The 26,273-nt window shown below is 44.4% G+C and overlaps 1 protein-coding gene across 1 annotated transcript in view; it reads left to right on the top strand.

The window, feature by feature from the left end:
* LOC108790643 (NEDD4-like E3 ubiquitin-protein ligase WWP2) overlaps positions 1–26,273 on the top strand; it is a 63,397-nt gene that overhangs the window by 20,421 nt on the left and 16,703 nt on the right. The window contains 5 exon segments of the mRNA XM_018560953.1: positions 1,887–1,969; positions 5,399–5,591; positions 15,500–15,589; positions 15,726–15,900; positions 18,332–18,386. Coding sequence (XP_018416455.1) covers positions 1,887–1,969; positions 5,399–5,591; positions 15,500–15,589; positions 15,726–15,900; positions 18,332–18,386 — 596 coding nt within the window.

Genomic DNA, 26,273 nt, shown 5'->3' with positions numbered 1-26,273 from the left:
CTGTATGCATGAATCCAACTGATGTGTTGAGTTTAGTAACATTGTGTTGTAAAGGTTTGATTTCTTCAACTATGAGCTCCCTCTCTCATCTCTATGTACGCCGCGTTCCTCTTTCTCATCCGTCTCATCCTGAGCTCACATGTTGTCCTCTCTCATTTCACACCGCTCTGTAGAATGTCTTGGTGAATTTTGTCTCTGAGGTGCTAGCGCCTCGGGTCATTGTTCCTTTCACCCCGCTTCCAGAATTCTCCCCGGACACATGCTGAGCACACACACAGAGCCACACCTTGGTTCTCAAGAAGGATTCAGCTATGGGAGATTCATTGGCCTTTGTGTATAGGGCTGATCTGCTTTTAAAGTACATCGCAGGGGGACCCCATACGTTAGAATCTTGTGTTCAGTTAAAGTAGGTGTAAAGCCACAAATAAAAGTCTGTAAAACGTTTAACCACCAAAACCAGGGGTAGCCAAGCTCCGGCCCACCACCTGCTGTGAAACTACAAATATCATCATGCATCTGCTTCTGGGAGTTATGCCTGTGGCTGTCAGTCTTGCAATGCTTTAAAGACATTTCCTCATACTTCCTGTTTCTGAGAAAGCAAGTGAATAGAAAAAAAAAAAGACTTAACCATTCCTATTCTATCCAAAGCTAAAGAGAAAAAAAAATGGCTTGTGAGTCATTTCTTCTACAGCTCAAGCCTCAGCTTACTCAGTGTTTCTGTTGTGTTCCCTATGCAAATAGTAGCCTAAATGAAATCCCATTTTTTTTTCTTGGTTTAAGGGCCTTTTGTAAATGAATGAAATAAACTTTAGAAGCTGTGCTCTTAATAGTAAGGCAGAAGGCAAAGTTCCCGTCAGCAGTATTGCCTGTGGTCTCCTGTAGCTGATCTTTTCCCCATTACCAGCATACCATGCCTTGTTCTGCTGTGTGCCTCTGTGCGGAAGTGGCCATCTTGGTAGAGGCAGGGGGCTGCATCCTCAGGTCATAGTCTCCAGCGGGGAGAACAGTGAGCAGTACAGTAATGACATCGCCAAATCTCACTCCAAATCCCCTGAGACTAGTGGTCAGGGGTGCCCTAGATCTTATCCTGCAGATATATCGCCATTAGGCTACAGAATAGAAGTGCCTAGGCACGCTCACATAACAGGAAGTGCACTGCTATTTGTCAGGAGGAATTCCAGACAAAAGGTAGTTTCAGGATACTGCTTAGGCACAAATAACATTTCTAGATATTACCTATAACATAGTAAACCTTGTACTTTTTGAACTCCTTTCCATTTTAGCTACATCTGCCATGATACACAGTGGCCATTATGGGAAAGTGTTGGGTACCACGGTATATATATATAATATTATATAATCTTAAAGTTGTAACAGTTTCAGGGCCTATTCACACCAGCAGACGTGCTACATCGTCTGGTGGTGCGCTCCAGGGGCATCAAAACAAAAGAAGTCCAATGTCCTACAGTTTATTTTCTAAAGCAGCCACTGCCTGAGAAAAAAAGCCTTTACCCTGCCAGCCTGCTGTACAGATGGTCACTCACTCACTCTGTGCGGAAGCATTGTCCGTGCAGAAGTTTGACAAACCTCCCACTTAGTTAGACTTATCTGTAAAATCGGCAAAGCTTATGCTCCCACCTGTTTGGAGATGTCTAGCTCAGACGGCGCAGGGGGCATATCAGGTCTCTGCGGAAAGGTCCTGCTGAGAGGTGACCTACGTAACCAACATAAACGGTGTATCTGGAAAACCTTATTGCCAAGCATTCTGATGGGTCATGTGTTCCCGGAATATTCGCATACAATATGTGTATTGGTTGAGTATAACTTTGGTGAATGTGATCATGCCTTTTCAATATCCATATTTTATTCCACTTTTATCTGCATAGGGATTGCAACTCTCATTCTCAAAATGCCGAGAACAACTCATCAGCCAAAGCACAGAATGGCTCCAGCGATATCACTTTACTGGGTAAGTCAGGTTTGTAAAAAAAAAAAAATACGGGGTTCACTAGGGCCACATACATTACTGTGCACCTGTACAATCTACTACATTTAGGTGAAATAGTACAAAGTGAAAACAATTCTTACATTTCATATGTAAGAAAAACTGATTGAAAGAAGAAATTTTAGATTAAAGCCAAACTTCAGGCAATTTTTTGTTTAGCGAGAGCACAGAAGTGCTAAAGACCAACTAAACCTTTAGTTTAAATCAACTAAATGCATCAAAACAAAAGGAGCCCAATGTCCTACAGTGTATTTTCTTCTAAAGCAGCCACTGCGCTTTACCCTGCCAGCATGCTGAAGAGATACAGACACACTTGATCTCTCTCGCTCATCTCTCGATATCTCATCTCTTCTCCTGGCTCTCTCTTTCTCGATATCTCATCTCTTCTCCTGGCTCTCTCTTTCTCGATATCTCATCTCTTCTCCTGGCTCTCTCTTTCTCGATATCTCATCTCTTCTCCTTGCTCTCTCTTTCTCGATATCTCATCTCTTCTCCTCACTCTCTCTTTCCCGATATCTCATCTCTTCTTCTCTCTCTCTCTCTCTCTCTCTCTCTCTCTCTCTCTTTCTCGATTATCTCTCTCTCTCTCTCTCTCTTTCTCGATTATCTCATCTCTTCTCCTCGCTCTCTCTCTTTCTCGATATCTCATCTCTTCTCCTCGCTCTCTTTCTCGATATCTCATCTCTTCTCCTCGCGCTCTCTCTCTCTTTCTCGATATCTCATCTCTTCTCCTCGCTCTCTCTCTCTTTCTCGATATCTCATCTCTTCTCCTCGCTCTCTCTCTTTCTCGATATCTCATCTCTTCTCCTCGCTCTCTCTCTCTTTCTCGATATCTCATCTCTTCTCCTCGCTCTCTCTCTTTCTCGATATCTCATCTCTTCTCCTCGCTCTGTGTGTGTGTGTGTGTGTGTGTGTGTGTGTGTGTGTTTCATACACACACCTCCTACTAAGTCAGACCTATAGCTCTACAATCGGCAAGGTTTATGCTCCCTGCTGTTTGGTGATCCCTAGCATTGACTACAACGGGGGCATATCAGACCTCTGCAGAGAAACCGCTTCTTCCTCACAGAGAGGTCCTTCTCTGCAGCATGCTGCCTAGGGAAAGCCTTTTCTACTCAGGCTGTAGTTGCTTTCTAAAGAAAACGAGCTGTAAAACTTTGTTTTGATGCACCTGGGATGAATTTAGCAGATTTAGGGCCCATTCCCACCCAATGCATTTGATATACACAAAAAATATTGGTTCTCAATGGCGTAGTTCACACCAGTGTGTTAAACTGCATTTTGAAAAAATAGAGCAGGCTGCATTTTTTTCTCTCCACACAACACATGTAAACGCATCTTTTATCAGCAAGACTGATGCTACCTTCTAAAAAAAAAACATATGTGTTTTACATCTGTGTTTTTTGCGGTTTTGCTGTCCTTAAACTTCAGCTAGCCCTACAGGTCTCATTGGTGATGATTCCTGGCGGATCGAAGCCCTGAGCAAAGCGGGGAGCCTGAAATCGGACTCCTATGGAGCTTTCGGATTCTGCAGATTTGGATTCAGTCGGATTTGGCAGCAGGGGGAAGCTGTCTTCTTTGCATGGAACCCTTTACTTGGAATATTGATTTTGGTGACAGAGTTACTTTAAAAGAGAACTATGAGGTGAGTGCTTTTCACTCACCTCATAGTTCTAGCCGACCTGTGACAATGAGACTGTCACAGGTCGGCTCAGTAGATCGGGAGGTGAGCGAACATATACCGGCGTTCGCTCACCTCTCGATCCTGTCACGGCTCTCTGCCGTGACAGGGGAGGGGCTGGATTCCCCCCTACCTGCTCCGATGCGCTAGCGCTGGCTGGCGGAACGAACAGGGGAGGGGGCGGGTACAGCTGGCTCTGCCTCTAGATAGGCAGAGCCAGCTGTCACTCACACAGCTGGGCGGATCTCGACATCGATGTCGTGATCCGCTCCGGCTGCAGCGTCTCAGTATACCGCGAGCTGCAGCTCGCGGTATACTGAGCTTAGGGTGACGGGAGGACGCTAGTTTGTGTCCTCCCGTTACCCTAAGGAGAACTATGGGGAAAAGCCCTCACCCCATAGTTCTCCTTTAAGTAGAGGAAGCAATTTTTCTCTGGGGCATGACTCTCATGCCATCAAATCTGTGCTGCACCTGGGGAGACCTAGCAGTAAGAACTTTGATTTACATCTGGTGTCTGTACTTGTGATGGCAATTTTGAGGAGAGAAATATCTTTTTATTTTTGTTTGATACAAATGTCCTCCTGATCATTTCACAATATATGCTCACACTGAAAGAAAACGGTTATAAAGGAGAACTCCAGACACCGTGTAACGTTTAACCACCAGCATGTAAATAAAAACATCTACTTGACTGTGCCTGCTCTGTTTTTTCGGAGGCACTGTTTGGATGGGAGCCTACGTTCCATACAATTTTGGGCTTGTAACTGGAAATGAATCTGGTCCTCAATGATGACATCCTACTTCTGTCTTATCTGGACGCCAGCTATCCATTACATGCAGTTCATTTCCATCCAACTGTGACCCCGTCTGCAGTTAAAAGCTTGTCCTGAGTCACGGAGGTCATTCATGGGGTAACGTTAAACACGGGCATTGCTTACAGCTCTCAAATAAGGAAAGTTTAAAACTTTGATATTATGTATGGGGTTTTTTTTTTCCTTTCCTTTATTAAAATGGAACTCTAGGTGAACTGCATAGCATTCCACCGTGCTGAAAAAAGGACGGCATGCAGTACATACATTATACCTTATATATATCGTGATGTTGTGATGATAGTGCTTCATTGTTTAGGGACTTGGCAGGTGACTACAAGAAATGGAGGTGTCACCTGTTTGGCCCTGCAGTGAGACAGAGGTTTCTGTCCATTACAAGACTGGCTGAGCAGAACTAGGAGTTCTTTTGGCATTCTTTGTATTTCAGCAGTGTTTTTGCTGTTTTGTCCTGAGTTTCTCTTCAAAGCTGAACTCTGCGTAATACTTTTATGTATACAGACATTGATCCAGCTTGGCCAACTGTAGGGATTCATATCTTATACTCGGTAGGACCACGGGGATCCTGTAAAATTAATGACCAACATATGGGACATTTTCACAACAGAGGGGAAGTGGTTCAGCACAGCTGCGGTACAGGAGCCAGAAGATCGCAGTAAAGCACTTACAGTAGTAACGGCTACTACAGTATTTTACAGGATGCCTGTGTCCCTACCAGGTATAAAATAATGGGCCAAGCAGGACCTATGTAAGTAGTTTGATTTTAAAAGCAATATTTGCACACAAAAAACAATTCCAGTAAATAAAAAGAAAATCTTATTATTTGCCAAAAGAGGCTTCTTACACCAAAATACTTATAATGTTTATTTTTCTTGATCATTGCAGTGAATGGGGATCATTCCCACGCACCACCCACCATAGATGTAATCTCTACAGGTGGCACATTATCCACTAGTGTGACCAGCTCTACGCCCTCGCCAGGGTCAGGCTTACCTCCTGTGACCAATGGGGAGTCCTCCGGAGCTGAGTCATTGCAATCCACTTCAGCCACTCCATCTTCAGACGGCTTGCCGGCGGGGTAAGACTTGCAGGATGCTCATTAAAGGGGCAATTCATCAAAAATGTTTTGTTTTAGTTGTTGGTAAATTGGGTGAAACTACCTGACTTCTTATTATATCTCATGGGGAGAATATCGTTAATATCTATGTGCTGAGTCCCCAGGTCTGCAAACATGCTGTGGCCCTATGAGGGGATCCCACTATCCCTGCGGGATATTTTATATGATGAAGAATGTAAGAAGGGGGAGGTGGACGGGTTGACCAGAACTACCAGGTGGAGAGGAAGGAGAGTTTGAAATTATGGCAGGGAGATCTCACTGTTGGATAGTTAATCATTGTGTATAGTTAACAGATATATACAATATATGAACATGGAGGCAGCCATATTTGATTATTACATATGCAGGCTCTGCTTCATGGTCTGTACTGATACACAGCAATTTTGCTTTACCATTCCTCTCCATGAGTGCAAGGCTATAAGTACTCATGGCATCTCTATGGGAACTGTACAGGACAACTCTCAAGAGGGACAATCTTTCAGAGAAGACATGATTGCTCCCCTGGGTACTCATATACAGCATGAACAGTGAACACTTAGATATACAAGAGGAGGAAACATTCCTCATAGTTTAGAAAACGTAATTGATAGTCTGTTAGATTAGAAGACAATGCATGAAATACTGAATACCGGCCTGGCAGGAGGGCTGAGATGCATGCACAGCATGACCTGACTTTCTGCAGCTGAACGAATGGCAAACATTGGGACTGAGGCCTGCTGCAACTTCCCCCACGGCTGGAGGGCTACAGGTTACCCAGGCCTGATCTAAACTGTGAGCAGACAAAGGCTGTCATGGCCATAAGGTTGTGTATCCACATGTAAATAAACCTGAAAAAGTGGCACACACATGCATCAAGAGTCCAGAACTGTATTTTATTTATCCATGAAAGGTAACGGAAAACAGTTAATGCGTTTCAGGGGCCAAAAATTCTTCTTCACTGGAGCTTCACTTGGACTCTGAGCCTGGATCATGTCAAAACCACAGACATACAGAAGATATTAGCAATTAATATATGTATTGGGCAGCCATGCAAAATGCAGGTGGTCCCAAATTGTGGAAGCTGGCGAACATAGGCATTTTGGGCCTTATGAAAGACTGTTTATCTGTGAACTACAAATTACCGGGTGCAGCGCCTTGCTTCTGCTTCCACTCGATTAGCTTGTGTATGACTGTAGTGGATTGTCGGATGCTCACAACAGCCTGACTCTGTCTTGAGAGAAAGCCGGCTTTCAAGCAAAGCCATAATGCAGCATTCAGGGCTGTGCACCCCCCACCAAACCCCGCCGTGCTGCAACCTCCTTTATACATCACAGCTAGCACAACCTCCATCAGGAAAACGCCATAACACCCATAATGTTGTAGAGAAAATTCCATTTTAGGACCTCTTTTCCTAACAGGTTAGAAATGCTTTTATAACGCAAGAGTGCTTTTAACCCTTTTGGGACCAGAGTTGTTTTTGAAGCTAAGGTGTCCACGCCGAAATATAGCAGCATCAGTATCTGTCACCAGGATAAAAGAAGATGACATGTGACCCTTGTAGCTAGACAATATTTCTATATCCCGGAGTTGGATATAGAAAGCTTCTGCAGTTACCTGAGATCTTTCTTTATACTGAGAAGTTGTAATTGCGGTCTTTGTTGCCCTAAATAGATTAGAAGAAAGGAAAGAATGTAGAGTGGGCATTGTCATTGTGGTAACGTGTACTAGTTTCCTAGGGAGGGGCAGTGGCACGGAGCATGCAGTTCAGAATCATAAAAGCTGCACTCCAACCTTATCTTCAGTCTTGCACAGTTGTACCGGCTCCTCTCCTGGACTGAAATAGCTTACTCTGATTTCATTGCACACTGTGAGCTTCTCACAATGTGCATTAGAAGCTACAGCAAGTCAGATAGAGCCCACCTCATTTCCTGGCTGGAGGACATCCAGCATCATCTAGTGCCTTCCTCCCAGTCTGGCTGTCTTTGGCCCACTCTTTTTTTTTTTTTTAATATTAATTTTCTGGGTTCATGAAAGTTCAGCATCAAATGCGGGCATGACCACAGCTTCCTGTTTTCAGAAAGCTATGTACAGCAATCTGATGGACCCTTCTACCAGTCTGCATTGCATAGAGAAGCACAGAGGCTTAGATATGTCACTGGTAGGGATCGACCGATTATTGGGCTTGATGTTCCCAAGTTTTTAAATTATCGGTTATATTTACCATTATTACCGATAATAAACACTTTGCGGATTTCAGTAGGGCTGCAACCTACTAAACGATTAATCAATAATGAGAATAGTTGTCAACTATTTTCATTATCGATTAGTTGGTTGGATCCCCCAGCTCTCTCCTCCATGCTAGGAGGAGGGCACAGCAAGCAATGGAGGGTGCAATAGCCAGCCTGCAATTGGCTATTGCAATTTGAAATGGCCAACAGCAGACTGGTTACTGCACCCACCCACTACCTGCTGGATTTACGTTTAGCTGCTGTCTGTGGAATCTTGCCACCGGCAGCTGTCATTCCCGGGCTGAAGCTATTCAGGCGCCATGTGCTTACAATACAATAATTTTTTTTTAAATTATATAAGGTGGGAAAAAAGTCATTTTCGGTTTCGTCTCCCACCCACAGTGTGATCGCCTTCACTGGAACGCACGGTACCGCAGTGCCGTGCATTCCAGTGCAGTGCAATTGCAAAAAATTGTGCATGCAGTTTTATTCTGAAGTAAACTCCATGTTTGTGTATTTTATTTTAAATTTAAGGATGGTATTTATTTATTTTTATCTGATGGCCATGTGTAAAAATGTTGTCTCATGCTCACTGAACCACTCTTTCACAATTTGAGCCCGATGAATCCTGGCATTTGTCATCTTGGAATATGCCCAATGTGCCATCAGGAATGAAAAAATCCATTGATAATCCATTGAAAAACCTGGTCATTCAGGTTAGGCAGCTGACCTCAATATTTGAGGACATAACATTGCTGAAACTAGACCTACTATCCAATGGAAGGCTCTTACCTATTTGCTTAGCTAAATCCAGGTGATGATGACTTTTTCTTGACGTGTGTGTGTGTGTGTGTGTCGTGTTTCGCCCGAAAATAACACTTAGTACTATTTTTGGGAATTGCTAAAATATAAGACCTACCCCGAAAATAAGACCTAGTTGTGACCATTCCCAGGGCCGGTGGTGGCATAAGGGGGAACTCGAAGAGCCGCGGGAGAGAATCAGTGGTACCAACGAAGCCAGCGCTAGAGGAAGCGAGGCGGCAGTGGAAGGAGCAGAGCCGCATAAGCCGATGCCTCCTCTATAGCGCCGACTCCTGTCACAGGCGGAGTGATACCAAATGCACTCCGCCTGTGAGGAATCCATAGAGAAAGTGCGCTTCGCTCATTCTGGTTACCAAAATGCTCTTGGAAAGGTACGGCACCCCTGATTGCCCTGGTCACCCTATTCTTAACTTTGCCATTTTGGATTATTTAATTTGGATTTGCATTCACTTTGGATTGTTGGTACATAAATAAAAAAAAATAAGACCTACCCCGAAAATAAGACCTAGTGTGGTTGCCTTATTTTCGAGGAAACACGGTGTAAGTATGTATGTGTGTGTGTATATGTATATATGTATATGTGTGTGTGTGTGTATATATGTATATATATATATATATATATATAAAATCTCACACATCCACATTTTTTTTAATAAAGTCGGTATAGAGGTACTCCTGGGCCTTGCAGTGAAGGTAAGTCAAAGCCTCAGCATTTTATTGTCAATAGAGCTCAGTCCATATTTATCTATATATTGTATGTACACACACACTATGTGTGTGTATATATACATGATCTGAACTTTCATTTCTTTCGCTGCCTTTGTCCATTAACAGCCACATCTGGAGCTCTTCGCAGAGAAATAGTTGCGTTATGATGACGCCCCCCGGGACCCTTGTCCCGGTGTGTGGCGCTTTGTATGTTTGTTTGTGTGCAAGGGGCGTCAACCTGCCGCGTTGTCTTTTGCACCAAGAAGGGTTAACAGGAGGCCCAGGAGCGCTTGTTTGTTTGGCGTGTGAGGTCAGAGGCTGGGAGCAGTGTCAGTCACAGGTAATTAGGGTTGTCCTATCACTGCCTCTTTATGTACAGCTCTGTGAGGGGCTCTGTTCTCTACACTGGGCACTTCCTGCTCCGAACTCCTGGAAAACTTCTGCCTGAACTGTGAAAACCCCCTTTATGTGAGCGCATTGAGCTCTTTGGTCCCGCATATCCTACATAAGATGTTGCAAGGAGATTTGGTTCATGCTCAGTTTCAAAGGGTTAGGGTGAGCAAATAAACCACTTTTCTAAAAGCTGGCTAAAAAGAAACATTTATTTTACTTTTTTTTCTGTACTGTTATTTGAATTTTTCCTTTTTTAACTAAAATTCCATATTTGGATGACGAGTTTAAAAATAGGGTTTTCAGAAAAGGATTTACGGGATCGCAGACTTTTATTTGCTGTGTGTATCATGATACAGCTATAGCTTAGCTTTCTGTAGGTTCATTGAAGTATATACAAGGAGAGGCGTTAGATTAGGGATTGGCAACCTCGGCACTCCAGCTGTGGTGACATTACAAATCCCCTGATGCCTCTGCCTTTCTGAGTCATGCCTGAGGCTTTCCGAGTCCTGCAATGCATCATAGGAGTTGTAGTCCCAGAACAGCTGGAGTGCCAAGGTTGCCCATTCCTGTGCTAGTTCTTCTGTTTTTGATGTCCAGTTTCTTGTGCTGACTTGTCTTGTTGAGGCCGGTCATCTATACCAAAACACCCCTGAGTCATGCCTGAGGCTGTCCGAGTCCTGCAATGCATCATAGGAGTTGTAGTCCCAGAACAGCTGGAGTGCCAAGGTTGCCCATTCCTCTGCTAGATCTTCTGGTTCTGTTGTCCAGTTTCTCGAGCTGACTTATCTTGTTGAGGCCGGCGTCTATACCAAAACACCCCCATAAAGTGGGGTCTTGGGAAGAGTCTAACTATACAAGAAGCTGTAAGAGTGCCACACACAAATGATTAAAGAGACCATAGTGATGTTTTATGAAATAATAAGCAGAAGTAAAGCCAGTGCGTTTTATGGGTTTGGTCACTCCCCCCTTCACCGGGGCTTTTGTATTGCATAATGTCACACATTGGACTCAACCAAATTGCAATATTGGTTGTATATATGTGAAATTAGATTTTGTCCACACTGCTTAAACTGCTAGTGACATTCCACGTATATATAACCAATATTGCAATTCATTTGAGTCCAACTAGTATTTGCAATCATACAATACACAAGCCCTGATATAGGGGGAGCGTCCTAACCCTGGAAATGCATTGTCTTTCTTTCTACTGATTATTTCATAATGCATCACTTTGGACTGTTTGACCAGTTGTGTGGTGCTGTTACTGTTACTTGTATAGATTCCCCTAGAGATGCTGAATAGTGTGAATAGAGGACTCTATGGTGGCGGCTATTGTAACGGGAGAACACAAACTAGCGTCCTCCCATGACCCAAGAGTAGATAGCATGGACCCATCGCACTCCTGACCGCTTGTCTCTAAAGGAAATCAGACGGGTGCTGCGGTGATCGACGGATGGCAACCGTCATATAACAGTAGAAGCAGGGACACCGGCACTCCAGTATAAACGTGAAGAAAAAGTATTTTTCATTGAAGAAATGCGACATATCACAAAGATGAGACGACCGTTTCGGGGTCACACAGGATCCCCTTCCTGAAGCAATGACATGCTTCTACTCCCATGACCCAAGGCTCAGTATATCGCGAACTACAGCTCGCGGTATACTGAGACGCCGCAGCCGGGATGGATCCCGACTATGCTGTCTGGATCCACCCAGCTGCGTGAGTGACAGCTGGCTCTGCCTATCTAGAGGCAGAGCCAGCTATACCCGCCCCCCTCCCCCATCTGTTTTGCCAGTCAGCGTTTGAGGATCAGAGGGGGGGGGAATCCCTGCAGGGAGCCGTGAGTGACAGTCACGGCTCTCTGCAGGGATAGATCAAGAAGTGAGCGAGGGACGGTATGTGTTCGCTCACCTCCTGATCTACTGAGCCGCCCTGTGACAGTTTAATTGTCACAGGTCGGCTCAGATTATGAGGCTGAGTGAAAATCACTCGCCTCATAATTCTCCTTTTAAGCTCTAGGCTAGGTTCACACTATGGTGATCCGTGACCGCGCGGCAATCGTGCACGATCGCGCTGTCCTGGAAAGCACGTCCCAGGATTGCCGATATCTGAGCCTAGCCTTAATATGTTTTGGAGACTGTTGCACCTTTAAACTCCAGCGTCTTAGCTGGACAGCAGTGCCGAGTAGTTAAATAATAATGTGTCAGTCACATAAATGTTCTTGGCCTAAACCCCAAGGACAAGGATGTGTGAGACGAGCCAGGCAGAAGGTAGACGGAGAATGTGGAACACACAGACGGAAAGACTAGGTGGAATGGAAAGGCAAACATTGGCTCGGCAGCAGCCATTTTTATTGCCTCTCCTCCTTTGCATCTCGTGGCTTCTCCTCTAGAAATCGTGTCTTCGGTCGGGTGTCGCATGTTTACATCCCCCGCTGTACGTTCACTGCGGTGTTAGCAAGGTGCAGATTGTGGGTACGATGTGCAAATGTTTTTTCCTTTTTTTAAAAAAATTTCTGAGTTGGCTGCCTTTGGCCTCTCTGTCTCAGTACAAAGCAACTCTGTGTGTCCGTCACTCTGGCACTTGGGCAGCGGTTTCCTATTGCAGCCCCGACCATAGAGGAGCTGGGCAGAGTCGCACTACCCACAGGGCACCTCAGACCCAGCAGCATTATGACGGTGAGCTCAGATGAGTCTTCCCTGCTGACCTCTGTGTTTGTTTTACTTCTGCTATGCTGTCTGTCTGGCTGTGTGATTCACTTCAATGTGTACCTTGTTTTATCTCATTTTCTCATCAGAATAGTCAAGTTACTAAAATAAATATCACACGGCAATTGTTAGTTTTTTGTAGACATTTAAAGTGCAACTCTGAGGTGCTATCCCTTTAGACTGTCTATTCTGAGGTCCAGTGCTGTTCGCCTTCCTGGTTAAATGATGGCCAGCATCATATAACCCACTTCCTGTGAGCCACTGACATATCGTTGACACCGCTCTGAGATCCTGTGCCTCTTTCCCACCAAATGTGCGTTCCGGCAACCTCTGGGTCCCATCACTTCGCAAGTAGTGAAGCTGCATGCCGCTGAACCCTTGCATACAAAAATTGTATTCTGTCGGCAGTGACACCACTTCCTGTGAGCCTGAGCTGTCATGGACACACCCTCTGGGGGTTCAGTACCATGTGGCCCTGGGCTTGCAGTACAAGGCTGAAAGAAGCAGTGCTGATGTCATAATGTCAGCGCTGTTCACTGCAGTATTGAAGACCACCCACCATCGCAGAGAGAAGACCCTGAAACATCACATGCCTGGCTAGAAGACTGCTCAATTAAACGTATGTTTCCGGGGAATTTCTTTTACATCATTGTTGTGTCTTTTAGTAAGTAGGAACCAGAGAATGGAACCATATTGAACCAGAGAATGAACCACATTTGACACTTCTGAAAGTGTCAAATGCCGAAGAGTCTGGTGAAGGTAGGAGACATGGGCTGCTGGAGTGGGGAGTATAGTACCCCTTCACTTGCAAAGAAGTGCCATTACCAGCTTTTTTTAGAGCCTGACAGGGTCACTTTAATTACCAACAATTCCTTCCTCCAGAGCAGTTCATACGATGAAAGGCAAAATCTAAAAGGTCTAATGGTTACCTAGACACTGTTCTATATGTTGGGGCCCTGTGTTATGGAATGCGCATCAGGTTGTACCTGTACACTAGTCAAGGAGCTGAACCCGTATTCATAACTTGCCATGGATTAGTCACATTTCTCAGGAGCGGGGCAAAGAGTCCCTCGTGTTTCAGCAATGTCACTATTTCCTTGTGGAACTGTAGACTTAGCATGGGCTCAGCCGAGCGTCTATAAGAGACAGGTACCCGACGTGTGTCAGGCTTTGAAGCAGTCGCACGGCAGACAGAATGCATGCAGTGTGCTGGGCGGGGACATGGCGCGGCTCAGATGTCGGTGCCAGTTTTGCTGTGGGGCTGGACATGACACAGGCACGAGGATGACAGTATTTCCAGTCAAAGCCACAGTGGCAGACACTCACCAGGTTACACTGCGACTTGGCAGCCCTCCTGGCATCTGTTTGCACAAAGTTGTTTTATTTTGTCAGCGGCCCCGAGCCCGAGAGAAAATTCTGTAAATTAATTCAACTTTGTGATTCAGTAGAATATTCCATGCGGTGGAGAGGAAGTCGGCAAAGTCGATTTCATTTTGACCATACACATGTCACAATCTGCCTAGTTTGTCTGCGTTATGGGGCTAGTTACTGCGTAGCTTCATTTACAAGTCGGAGTTTGCAAGTTTAAAGAGACGCTGTGCGATCCCCATGCAATCCAGTGCAGGCGATCACACTGTGGCTGGGAGGAGAGTTTGGGGTGCCATTGAAATGAATGGCAACTGCAACGCACCTTCCCGCAGCAGAATTTGTCAGGCCGAAACCGAAAAGGCCTTTTTTTTCCCACCTTTTAATAATTAAAAAAAAAAATAATTGTATTGCAAGCACATGGCGCTTGAATAGCTTCAGCCCGGGAATGACAGCTGCCAGTGGCAAGATTCCACAGACGGCAGCTGAATGTAAATACAGCAGGTAGGGGGCGGGTGCAATAGCCAGCCTTCTTATGGCCATTTCAAATTGCAGGCTGGCTATTGCACCCGCCCACTGCTGCTGTGCCCTCCTCCCAGCATGGAGGAGAGAGCTAGGGGATCCAACCAACTAATCGATAATAAGAATATTTAACAACTATTCTCATTATTATCGATTAATTGCTTGAAGCCCTCCCGTGACCCAAAGCTTAGTATATAGCAAGCTATTGCCCGTTATATACTGAGAGCGCCGCAGCCGGGACAGATCCCAGAGCCAGCTGTGCCTGCCCCCTTCCTGTCCATTCCGCAGGTCAGCGCTGGAGGATCGGAGAGAGGGTAGGGGGAAATCCCTGCGGGGAGCGGTGACTGACAGTCGCTGCTTACTGCAGGGAGATGACCGGGAAGTGAGTGAGTGACGGTAGGTGTTCTGCAACTTCCTGATGTCACACGTCGGCTAGAACTATGAGGATGAGTGGAAATCACTCACCTCATAGTTCTCCTTTAATCACTTTGATAATAAACACAAGGAGTGGAAAATAGTCAATAACGGCATCTGCCTGTGTCTGTGTTTCGATCAGAGTCGGGCATGGGCATGTGTAGCCAAATTTGGGTTGCCCAAGTTTGAACCAAAGATTGTTCTGTCTGTTCTATTTAGTTGGGAGCCAAGCAGTCCTGGTGTGCTATTCATTTTTCAACCTCTATCATAAATCTCTTTTTTTTTCTTGAGCTTTAGTTTTAACAGACATGCAGGTATGCAATCTTATTACCCCTGCCGTCACCTCTCTATTGGCCGCCGAAGCATCCCATTAATTGTTGGGCTAGCAGCGGAGAGCCGATGTTTCAGGTTTATATTGGAAGCCTGGATAGGGGAATTCAGGGCGGGATAATAAAATGAAAAACTATGGGGGGAATTTATCAAAACTGGAGCAGCTGTGCTTGACAACCAATCAGCTTCTCTCTTCAGTTTGTTCAGTTAAGATTTAAAAATGAAAGAGAGAAGCTGATTGGTTGCCGTGCAGATCTGCTCCAGTTTTTGTCTGCTCCAGTTTTGACAAATTCCCCTCAATGTATTTTTCATGTGGCCACCGAATGCTGATATTAGATTAAAACTAATTATACCCGTTTCCATCATCGTTTCCCTTTAACGTCCGCGTTTCTGTTTTAGATGGGAACAGAGAATGCTGAGCAACGGACGTGTTTATTACGTAGACCATAACACAAAGACCACCACGTGGGAACGACCTCTGCCGCCTGGGTGAGACATCACACTTTGTAACGTAACTGCTCTCCATGTCGCTCCCATGTGCCCTCAGCGACGCAGGTGGTGGGGCTGCTGTACAAATCCTTTTCCGTGTCTGCAGTGACTGAGCATTTGTGTTTTCTCCATGCAGATGGGAAAAGCGGGTGGACAGTCGAGGGCGATACTACTACGTCGACCACAACACTCGCACCACGACGTGGCAGAGACCTACGGCCGAATACGTCCGCAACTACGAGCAATGGCAGTCTCAGAGGAACCAGTTGCAGGGGGCAATGCAGCAGCTGAGTCAGCGCTACCTGTACCAGGTAAGACACGCCATGCAGAGGAAGTGGAAAGGTGTGTTATGTTTTTAGTTATGATGTAACATGTTCTTTAGCAGTACATGGCTTGTAGGGCTGTGCTTGTGTGGTTCCCTCCCACACTCCACAGACATGCTGGAAGGGTAATTGGCTCCTGTTTAAATTGGCCTGTATGTATGTGAGATAGGGACCCTAGATTGTAAGCTCCTTGAGGGCCGGGACTGATGTGAATGTGCACTGTGCAAATTGTCGGCACTATGTAAATATCTATAATAGTAATAAATCAGTCCTTCCCAGGTACCTGTAAATTCTCTAGCATGCTCTTTCTCATTCTCTCCGTCCTTTCTCTCTCTCTTTGCTCTGTCTTTATATTGCTTTCGCTTTCCTTTTCCCTTTCTCTCCTTCCCCATTCTTTGTTCTAACCCTCACCATCATCTCTTCTCATCCATTATCTCTTTCATGCATTCTATCCCCCCCGCCCCATGCTTTGGATCAACTATTTAAAAATACCATGCTGATAGGAGGAGAGCGTAGAGTGACTGCTGATAGGAGGAGAGCGTAGAGTGACTGCTGATAGGAGGAGAGCGTAGAGTGACTGCTGAGCTCAGCTTTTGATACAGAGAGGTGAATCTGCCTCTCTTTTTAGGCGCACACCACCTGAACGCAGTGGTGTGAACTGTCACCATCCATGACAAATCTCCTTGTCTTGTGTTCAGGCTGTGTTGGAAAAAACGGCCAGCACAGCCCTAATACAGATGGTGTGAACTAATCCTAAGGGCCCATTCACACCTTCCAGCCTGATTCTGTATCGCATTGCAGCCGGCTCACTTTGTTGTGGGGCGGGAGGGGGCGTGGCACTCCATTGAACTCAATGGCATCGTAGCCACGCCCTCTCGCTGCAATGCAATCGGCCGCACGGGAACACAAGGCACATCAATGCCTGCAGTGCGGTCCAGTCCCAAAAAAATGCTGCGAGCACAATTTTTTTCTGACCGGAACGCAGGCATTGATCAGCCGTGCGTTCCCGTGCGGCCGATCGCATTGTGGCCAGAGGGTGTGGCTGCGGTGCCATTCAATTCAATGGACCCCCACGCCCCCTCCCGCCCCACAACAAAGTGAGCCGGCCGCAATACGATCCAGTGCGTTCCGTCCAGAATGAGTCCGGAACACACTGTGTCTGGTGTGAAGGGGCCATAAAGGCGCACCCCCAGCAGGGTGACAACTCTGCTGCCAGTTGCCGGGCAGCGACTCAATGTTGTCAGGCAGAAAATTGCTGTCACTGGCAGGATCTCTGGGTAAGAAACATTGTAACATGTTTCCAAAAAACTATTTGCTCAAGAAAACTGTACACAGGGAGCCATGATGCCAAATATATTCCAAAACAGATCTCAGGTTTACATACACTCTAATAATAGGGAGGCGCACCCTTTCTGTATCATGAAAAATCAGTAAAATCTTAAATGTTAAAGCTTTGACATGTTCTTGTATGCTTCTTCCCAACTTTGCATGGAAAAAACCCAAAACACAAAACCGCACACACATGTCCACCTCGATAATACATAGGTGTTAAAAGCTGCATTACCTTTGTGCGCAATAAGCTCGCACTTTTGGCAATCGCTTGCTCCAAGCTCTGGAACGGCCTGGTTTTATGTTATAAATGCCTTACATGGTATGTATAGTCTATTTTCTTAATCTCTCCTTCGAGCCGCGGGGATGATTTTTTTTTATTTTAGTAACACACAGATGAATGAGATGACTGGGCAGGCAATGGAAATACATGCCACACATTCCCCCATTTTTCTTCAAGTATTGAATAGTGCAACGTAGCTCTGTTTCATCGGAGTAAGAATGCACAAATGCCCATTACATGTGTTTTCACAACTGCTGCTGGTATTTTGTGGGGGATCATTTTCAGGAGGTCGATACAAACTGCCCACAGTGGAGAACGGTCCTGTATTCCCCCCAGGGACTTCTCATCCCCTCACTGCAGGAGAATAAAGGTGCATTGTAAGCCAGGATCCAAGGGAAGGGGGGCAGCAGCGGTGCCTATAAGTTGCTGAATATTCCTTCAGTTTGGGCTACTCTTGCTCACCGCTCTGCCAAGGGACTGGCTTTGGTTGGGAGGGGAGGAGGTGAGAGAGGGGGTCTGTGTTGGAAAGGGGGGCCAGGATCTGAGCCCAGAGCCGGGAAGAGCTGGGCGTTTACTGGTGGCTTGTGGGAATGATTTCATTTGAAAGGCCTGCAATATTTTCCCCTCTGGTTTGGGAGCAAGTCGGACGTGCGAGAGCTGAGTCCAGCTGGGGACGTCTGCAAAGCACATGGCATCTCCTGCTCAGGGCAGCCTCCAGTCCAGCACTGTCCTTGTCACTAGAGGGGACCTGTCCAGTTACCTGCTTCCCTTTCCTCACTTTCTGCCTTGCTGTCTCTCTGTTCGCAGTCCCCGGCTGGCGCACCAGACGCCGATCCTCTTGGACAACTACCGAATGGATGGGGTAAGCGAGAGCTACTTGACGAATTTTTAACAAACTCTTTCGTTTAACTTTTTAGGTGTGGTGCATGTTAAAATGTCAGCTTAGTGGTCTTATATTAAGGAACGGTAAAGGGCAATCAGTTAAAACATCAGCTTAGTAGTCTAATATTAAGGAATGGTAAAGGGCAATGAGTTAAAACATCAGCTTAGTAGTCTAATATTAAGGAATGGTAAAGGGCAATGAGTTAAAACATCAGCTTAGTAGTTTATTTAGGAACTTTAATGGGCAATGAGTTAAAACATCAGCTAAGTAGCCTAATTTTTAGGAATGGTAAAGGGCAATGAGTGAAAATGAATTAAAACATCAGCTTAGTGGTCTTATCTTTTAGGAACGTTAAAGGGCAATGAGGCTGATTTATGAATGGGACAGGAGCAGAGCTGGTGCACATATTAACCAATCGGTTTTCATCTAAATGAGACTAGAATCTGGTAACAACGGCTCCAGTTATCATAAATCAAACCCATTGATTAAGGTTTTGTACTGAAGATGTTCTGTGTAAGTCAAGTGTGTTAAAACAAATAGGAATTTCATTTTGTTATATTCTGTATGAACATAAAATGTGTTCTGCCATTTAGATGCTGCTTGTATTTTGCTTTAATCAGGGAGCTATAGTAGAGCTGGACCAAATTCCAGTGGCTAGATACCCTGCGCGGCGAGAAATAGAACAGCGGTGTGCTTACTAGGCTTAGATCCTTTTTATATTGTATAGAAGTATATGTTCCCTGGTTCTAAAAACAAGCCTGTTGGCTGCTACAGTGGACTTGACTGGCCAAGTTGACCCAATGACTTGAATTCTGATTTTTGACCTATAGGATTTTATAATGCTGGTAATTCTTTTAGAGCTAGTCAGTAATTAGACTTCTATCGATTCCACTTTTTTCCAAGCTTTATGCTCTTTTGTATCTTTAAACCACCAGTAGGGTGTGCTTAAGTAAGGAGCTTTATTATGATGATGATGATTATTATTATACAGGATTTATATAGCGCCAACAGTTTGCGCAGCGCTTTACAATATAGGGAAAGCACTACAGTTACATTACAATTTCAAAACAAGATGATTAGGAGGGCCTTGCCCATGAGATGTTTGAAATGTGTTGGTCCCGGAAGGTAGATGGTCCAGTTTTTGGATTCTTGCAGGTCCAGGAGTTGAATGAGATGGATGACTACACAGATGGAAGCAAGCAGCAGGTGGGAGGGGTATGGGGTTCTTAAGCAGTAAGTGGCCCTACACTGGGCACATTTAGTTACATTTACCCTCAGAGCAGTAGGTGACTTGAAGGGTAAGTGCAGGACGGAGGCTGAAAGTACTCATTTGTAGGTCTAGAGATAGAAAAAGTGATTGTAGTTCCAGATATGTGAGGTGCTTTGTACAGGCTTCGTGTAGGAACAAGAGATACGTTTGTACTTTAATTCTGAGTGTGTGTGTTCCTCTTGGGAACTCATTATATTGATTTTAGGTGTGCTTAGTTCTTCATAGTAAGTGGCTTAGTGTTAGTATATGCTGGTCCTGGAGTATGAGTCTGCGTGGGTTGAGTTGGCGCAGTGCTTAGTACTGGATGTGTGAGGGCCCAGATTGAGTAGGTTCATTTCGCCAGTGCTTGTTGTGCTTCAGTTTCGGAGAGTAGGTGTTGGCATATTTGGAGATATAGGTGTAGGAGGGACGAGTGGTTTGGATTGGACTCTGTCAATCTGGGGGTTGCTGTATATTAAGTGTGCGCAGGATCAGAAAAGTAATTTGGTTTATTTTGTGTAATGTATCACAGTTACTGGCTTCCTTTCGGGTGTATGGAGGCTCAGTGGCACAGTGTCGGGTGGTGTGTGCGTAGCTCCAGTGGGCAAGCTTTCTGTGTTTGTATTGTATAGGTTGCTGCTTGCAGATCCCCATTAAAAAAAAAAGTGAAATAGAAGTATTGTCTCAAGGAAAAAATGTTTAGAAAAATATTGCATTGGCGGTGCTGCCAAGACCGAAACCAAAATTATAGACTGAGTAGACTGAGCAACTCCTCTCCGCTTCATCTCGTACCCTGCATGTATATCCAGACATTCATCTCATACCCTGCATGTATATGCAGACATTCATCTCGTACACTACATGTATATCTGGACATTCATCTCGTACCCTGCATGTATATCCAGACATTCATCTCATACCCTGCATGTATATCCAGACATTCATCTCGTACCCTGCATCTATATCCAGACATTCATCTCATATACTACATGCATATCCAGACATTCATCTCATACACTACATGTATATCCAGACATTCATCTAGTACCCTACATGTATATCCAGACATTTATCTCGTACCCTGCATGTATATCCAGACATTCATCTCATACACTACATGTATATCCAGACATTCATCTCGTACCCTGCATGTATATCCAGACATTCATCTGGTCCTCTGCCAGTGGTCAGAGCTGTAGCACAGTCAGGCCATCAGTAAGTGCTTTGTGTATTGCTCTGGGTCTTGTGTACAAAGCATTGTAGGACGTTCTCCATTGCCGTGGCTGAGCAGAAGCCCTCTTCTCCGAGGAGAATTGTCAGTGTCCACACTGGAAGCTTGGCCGGAGTTTGAGGCTGCAGTTGAAATCTTTGGAAAGTTGATAAAAGGTAATTGCTGAGCACAGAGGGGCTGTGTCTTGCCAGCATTTATGTGGACGTTGGAAGCGGCCCTTCCCCGTCTGAGACTGTTTAAGTAGGACCCCGAGGCACAGCTTCACTAGAAGTCATTGTTTATTCCTTGGCTGCCTTTCAACCTGCACCTGCTTTTATGTGAAAATAAAGAGTTTGTCTACTTTTATGCAAGTTCCAAATAGAGTTGCCATTTCAGTTGCCTAAATCTGACCATACACAGCAAGATCTGATTGTTTGAACACTCGCAAACAATCGATTCTCCGATCGTCAGACCGAGTTCTTATTACTGCCTGCAAAGCAGCAACACATGGTGCTATACATTCTCTATTCATCGCTTGCCTTTTAGCAGAGAGGAATAGAGTATTAGTCTATTAACCTAATCGTTTGTAATGCCATTCTCAGTCCTGTGATGCAATCATTGATATATCATATACTGGGAGATTGTTGTACAAATGCAGTTCGTGTTGTCTGGCAGTCTCATCATGTAGAGGGAACCTCAGCAGAATTGACAACAAGATCTGCCCAGTTTTGAAAGCAGAACTCCAGGCATAATTATTCTTATCTCTCGCACTGCAAGGGTTAAATGCTCGTTTTCGTCTAGAGAGGAAAATAAAAAAGTTATACTCACCTGAACCTCAGAGCCAGCTGGCTGTTAGATAGGGCTGCAACAACTAATCGACTAAATCGATGATGAGAATAGTTGGCTACTATTCTCATCATCGATTAGTTAGAGAGAGAATGCATTTTCTTTTTAATACAACCAATCGATTAGTTGAAAAAATAATCGGGCAACTAATCGATTATGAAAATAATCATTAGCGGCAGCCCTGCTGTTAGACCAGTTCCTGCCGCCTCGCCCCCCTCTACTCCAGAGGTCTAAGGTCCCTGAGTCATCATGTTCCATACACTGTATAGGATGTGAGGATGCCGAGGGACAGTTGTGGCTTTTGGGCGAAAATATCTGATGGTTCCACAGCTGAAGGTGTCTTTTGACAGTACTAGACCGTAATTAATTGGTAAGTGTATCCATACAAATCCAGATGATAAGAAATAATACAGAAGAGTCAACCATCAGTTGCTCATGTCAGACAGGGTATGGATTAATAAGTGATGAGGACCTCTGATCATCCAAAGAGTTTGTTGTCACATCTCAACATTTCCTGGCACCTTAGAAAAACCTTTGTGCAACCAGAAACTTTTGTACCTTTTTCTTTGGCGGAATCTGAGTGGTGACAGAGAGCTGTGTCACCACTCATTGTTCTCAGATGGATATCTGCCAATATGGGGCCACACAAAGGCCAACCATTAACATTAGAGTGTGAGCGGACATGTAGGTATGATCTGATTCCTCTTAGGACAGCAAGTCTCACAAACAATGTAGAGCGCTGAATATACTTGTAAGGTCGGCTGTCCTCAGTGTACGGGTTTACCAACTCCTCTTTTGTAGTGTGGTAACAAAATAGGTAAAGACCTTTTCCTTATGTAATGGTTTTGAGGCTTTTCAAACTAGGGGTGTTCAAATACCAGTTCAGATACCAGAGCCAATACTACCAGGCATTTTCACGAGAACTACCAGGGTTGCAGCGGTTGCAGCTGGGACCTGGCTCCGGTGCTCCACAACTGTCCTGAAATCATTAGTCTGTATTGTTTTAGAAAAACTGGCACATGACAATAAACAAAAATGTGTCAGTACTTGTATCTGTGAGCACTTGGGCAAGTATCAGTACTCGTACTTGAAAAAATGGTATCGGTGCATCCCTTATATATATTTATAAAAAAAGAAATCATACATTACAACAGCGATGTACAAATTCCAAGAGCTCCGTGTGCTCCTTACACATGACAGCGGCCTCCTAACTTTTACGTTTTTCTCTAGTCTAGTCTTGGAGCTGGAAATGTATCTGTACTTGTACCGAGTATGGTACTTGGTATCTGAACATCCCTATTTAAAACCATGAGCTGCTTAAGCCCTCCCAGTAGCAAATACTTTATTCCAGAATACACAATTCCAACCAACTCCTTTTCTCCATCTTGATGTTACGCTTTTACTCCCCGAAACATGATGACTTGGTACCTTGGATTTCTATGATGGAATAAATGCTTTTGGACTCTTGGACTCCAACTTTTTGATGTGGAGGTCTTGTACTCTTTTACCTCCTGGACTTCATCCAAGATTCCCTAATAGGCTGTCTCATGTCCAACAGCAACCTAACCAGAGACACTGTAGTCCTTAACAAATGTTCCTACTCTATATGCTTGTGTCAGAAGTTACCTTACTTTCTGCTCCTCCCATGCACTCCTTATTGGATGGGCCTGCCAGTTTACGTAAATCATTTTTGTGGTGCAGCTTAGAGAATATGTATTAAACTTGCTTTGTTGCTATGAACAACATCGCTCCTTTCCGCTTCTCTCTGGTTTTTGTAAACAGGCTGGAGCCACTGTCTGCTCAGGGTGTGGTTGGCTGTTTTTTCCACACACATCACCGCTATTGAGAGTGTGAAATTGCTTGGAACCAGTAGACGAACAGCTTATGAACAGGATTTTCATTGTGTAATATATTTGCCTTGGTTAGCTTAAGCTCCAAGCCAATATTCCAAGCTGGTTGTAGATGACGAGCAGTGTCCTATTCTGCTCTGGATGGTATAACAATCCACATTGAAAGCCAGAAGCTCGTATTATCCAAGGCTGGCGTGTGCTCACAGTGCTTTGCATGCTTGCCAACGTTTTATAAAGGTTTCCAGGGACACTTTGTCATTGATTCAGTGCGCTGGGGCTAACTGTCCCCAATTTCCAAACAGTTCCAGGTTGGGAGGTTTTTTTCTGTGGAAATTTATATCCCTGGAAATTTCCGTGGTTTTTAGTTCTAAGGGACCGCGCCACAAAATGGGTCTCATTTATGCATTCAAGATTCAGTTGTTATCACCTAGCATAAAGTTGGAAAATCCCCTGGAGCCTTTGTCGCCAATCAGCCTTAAAATCGACCGCTGGTATGAACGTCTCTATCGAAACAGAATGGCCGCTGGTTCATAGATGGATCGTATTGACTCCTAAGTGCTAGATTTATTCATCAATATCTAGTATATTTAGCATTCCAGTAGCCCGATCTTCTCTTAAAGATGTCCTTTCAGATACTTAGACTTGAAAAATGAAATGTTTCACAAAGCAAATTTAGATGGTGGCGCTTGTTTAAAATTCAAACAATATTAATAGATGGTACAATTGGTCAGGTTGGAAAATTTCTAGGGCACATCTGCAGGGGTAACTTGATAAATCAGGAAAGTTGGCAAACTTGCGTTTGGGCACAGATATTTATGGCTAACATTTTACTTATTGGGATTTGTTCAATAGCTATTCCACTTCTAGGAAAATCTGACCGACTCTTCCCTATCGATCAGTCGGAGAGACTTCTTTCAGGCTTGACTGTAGCTATGGACAGGTGATGATTTCCTAAACCAGCCCAAATAGGCCAGATTGTGAAAAGGTTGCAACATTTGTCTAGGGGTAACTTTTAGGACGAGCAGAGCAATTCAATTTTGTTGGCTGCCACGGGTTATTTAAAACCCCATATTTTTGTGTCCTTTTTTCGGGAAATTTCCCCTCCCTTCCTATCCCATATACACAACAGGAAAGGAGAGGAAATCTCTTCAAAGTGAGGGAAATACCCGCGTAGATGTTTGTCACCGTAACACTTTCACTCCTCTTGGCAATGGTCACCTGATGGCGTTCACCAATTGAAAAAAAAAGTTTGGCTTCAGACTTTTTCTGCAGTGCCAATTTTTTTTTTAAATTGCTTGCATGTTGTCACAAAGTCACAAATTACCACCTTCCACAGTCCATGTGTGATACCATGTCCCATAAAGATGTTTCACAGATGAGCTTGGATTGCCGGTGACTTATTTTATGATGACAGCACTTCTGTGTCCCTGAGGAGCTCCCACAATGTGTGTGTGTGTGTCCCCGCAATATGAGAAGTTCCTAAATGTGAAAAAGTTTACACTTAAAAATATAAAATTTCCTTATTAATTATAAATATTAGTTGTTTCCCTACATTGAGGACAGCTGACCTTACAAGTTTATTCAGAGCTCTACATTGTTTGTGAGATCTGCTGTCCTAAGAAGAATCAGATCATACCTACATATCCGACCACACTCTAATGTTAATGGTTGGCCTTTGTGTGGCCCCATATTGAACGCTGTACAATGTCCTGTAGTGCTGTGCTGCTCAAACCTCCATGGTATCACTATTCACTCGTATTTTGCAGATCTTTCCAGAGAAGTGTAGTATTGGTATTTGTGCATCTTTTTTGCCTAACACAGTGCCCGAAAGCCTGATATTAATTATACGTTTATAGCCCTTGATGACTGGATCTCAGAAACAGCCCTGCAATTGATTTTATCTCAATGTTTGTTCCTGTGGAAGCCGACTGATGGCCACTTGAGACAAGATATATATGAATCTAATTATGGAAAACATTCTCACAGCTCATATAACATTTTAAACGCTCACAAAGTAAAAATACTTTTATGAAAACATTACAATATCGACTAAAAAAAATGTGCACGCAATGAAAGTAGCCCATAGGTTCCCTTTAAGCTCTGTAGGAGTTGAGTTTGTAACGAGCTCTCATTCGAAGCCACAACATCATGGCTGCGCTTCTGTTTGGGCACGCGCCAGTTTTGTGCTCTGTCCTATGAGACTCAGCACTCAACGCCTGGCTTAGAGGCTGCTCTGTCTGTGAGCAGTGTGGGCAGGAAGGGAAGACTGTACTTTTAAAACAGTAAGAGTTGTGTGTGCGTAATAATTTATATAGACATTCATTGGCTGAAAAAAAAAAAATTGGCGGCTACCCTCGGTTTAAAGTTTATGTAGGTGTTATATGATAAGCCAGTCCTCACTGCACCCCCCTCCACCCTCCTCCCAACAGGCACATAATTCACCTAAAAGCAGAAAGATTGCAATCGCTTTAACACCATTAAAATCTCGCCAAGCTCAGTGTCCTTTTATTAAATATGTTTTTGTATCTGCACAATGTCTCTATAGAAGTGGTGTGCATTTATAACTGTGGAGCATTCTAGTCCAATCTTGGAGGCGGCGGACAGTTTTTAAAAGTCAACAAAAAGATTTAAAGATTAGGTGCCAGTTACTTTTTTTTTTTAAAGGTACATTGGTAACCTGGCTCCTGGGATATGTCCGAGCCAAACCAACA

This window comes from Nanorana parkeri, unplaced genomic scaffold, assembly GCF_000935625.1.
Source record: "Nanorana parkeri isolate BGI_ZX_2015 unplaced genomic scaffold, ASM93562v1 scaffold490, whole genome shotgun sequence".
Classification (NCBI taxonomy): domain Eukaryota; kingdom Metazoa; phylum Chordata; class Amphibia; order Anura; family Dicroglossidae; genus Nanorana; species Nanorana parkeri.
This window is presented reverse-complemented; position numbering and strand designations above follow the sequence as displayed.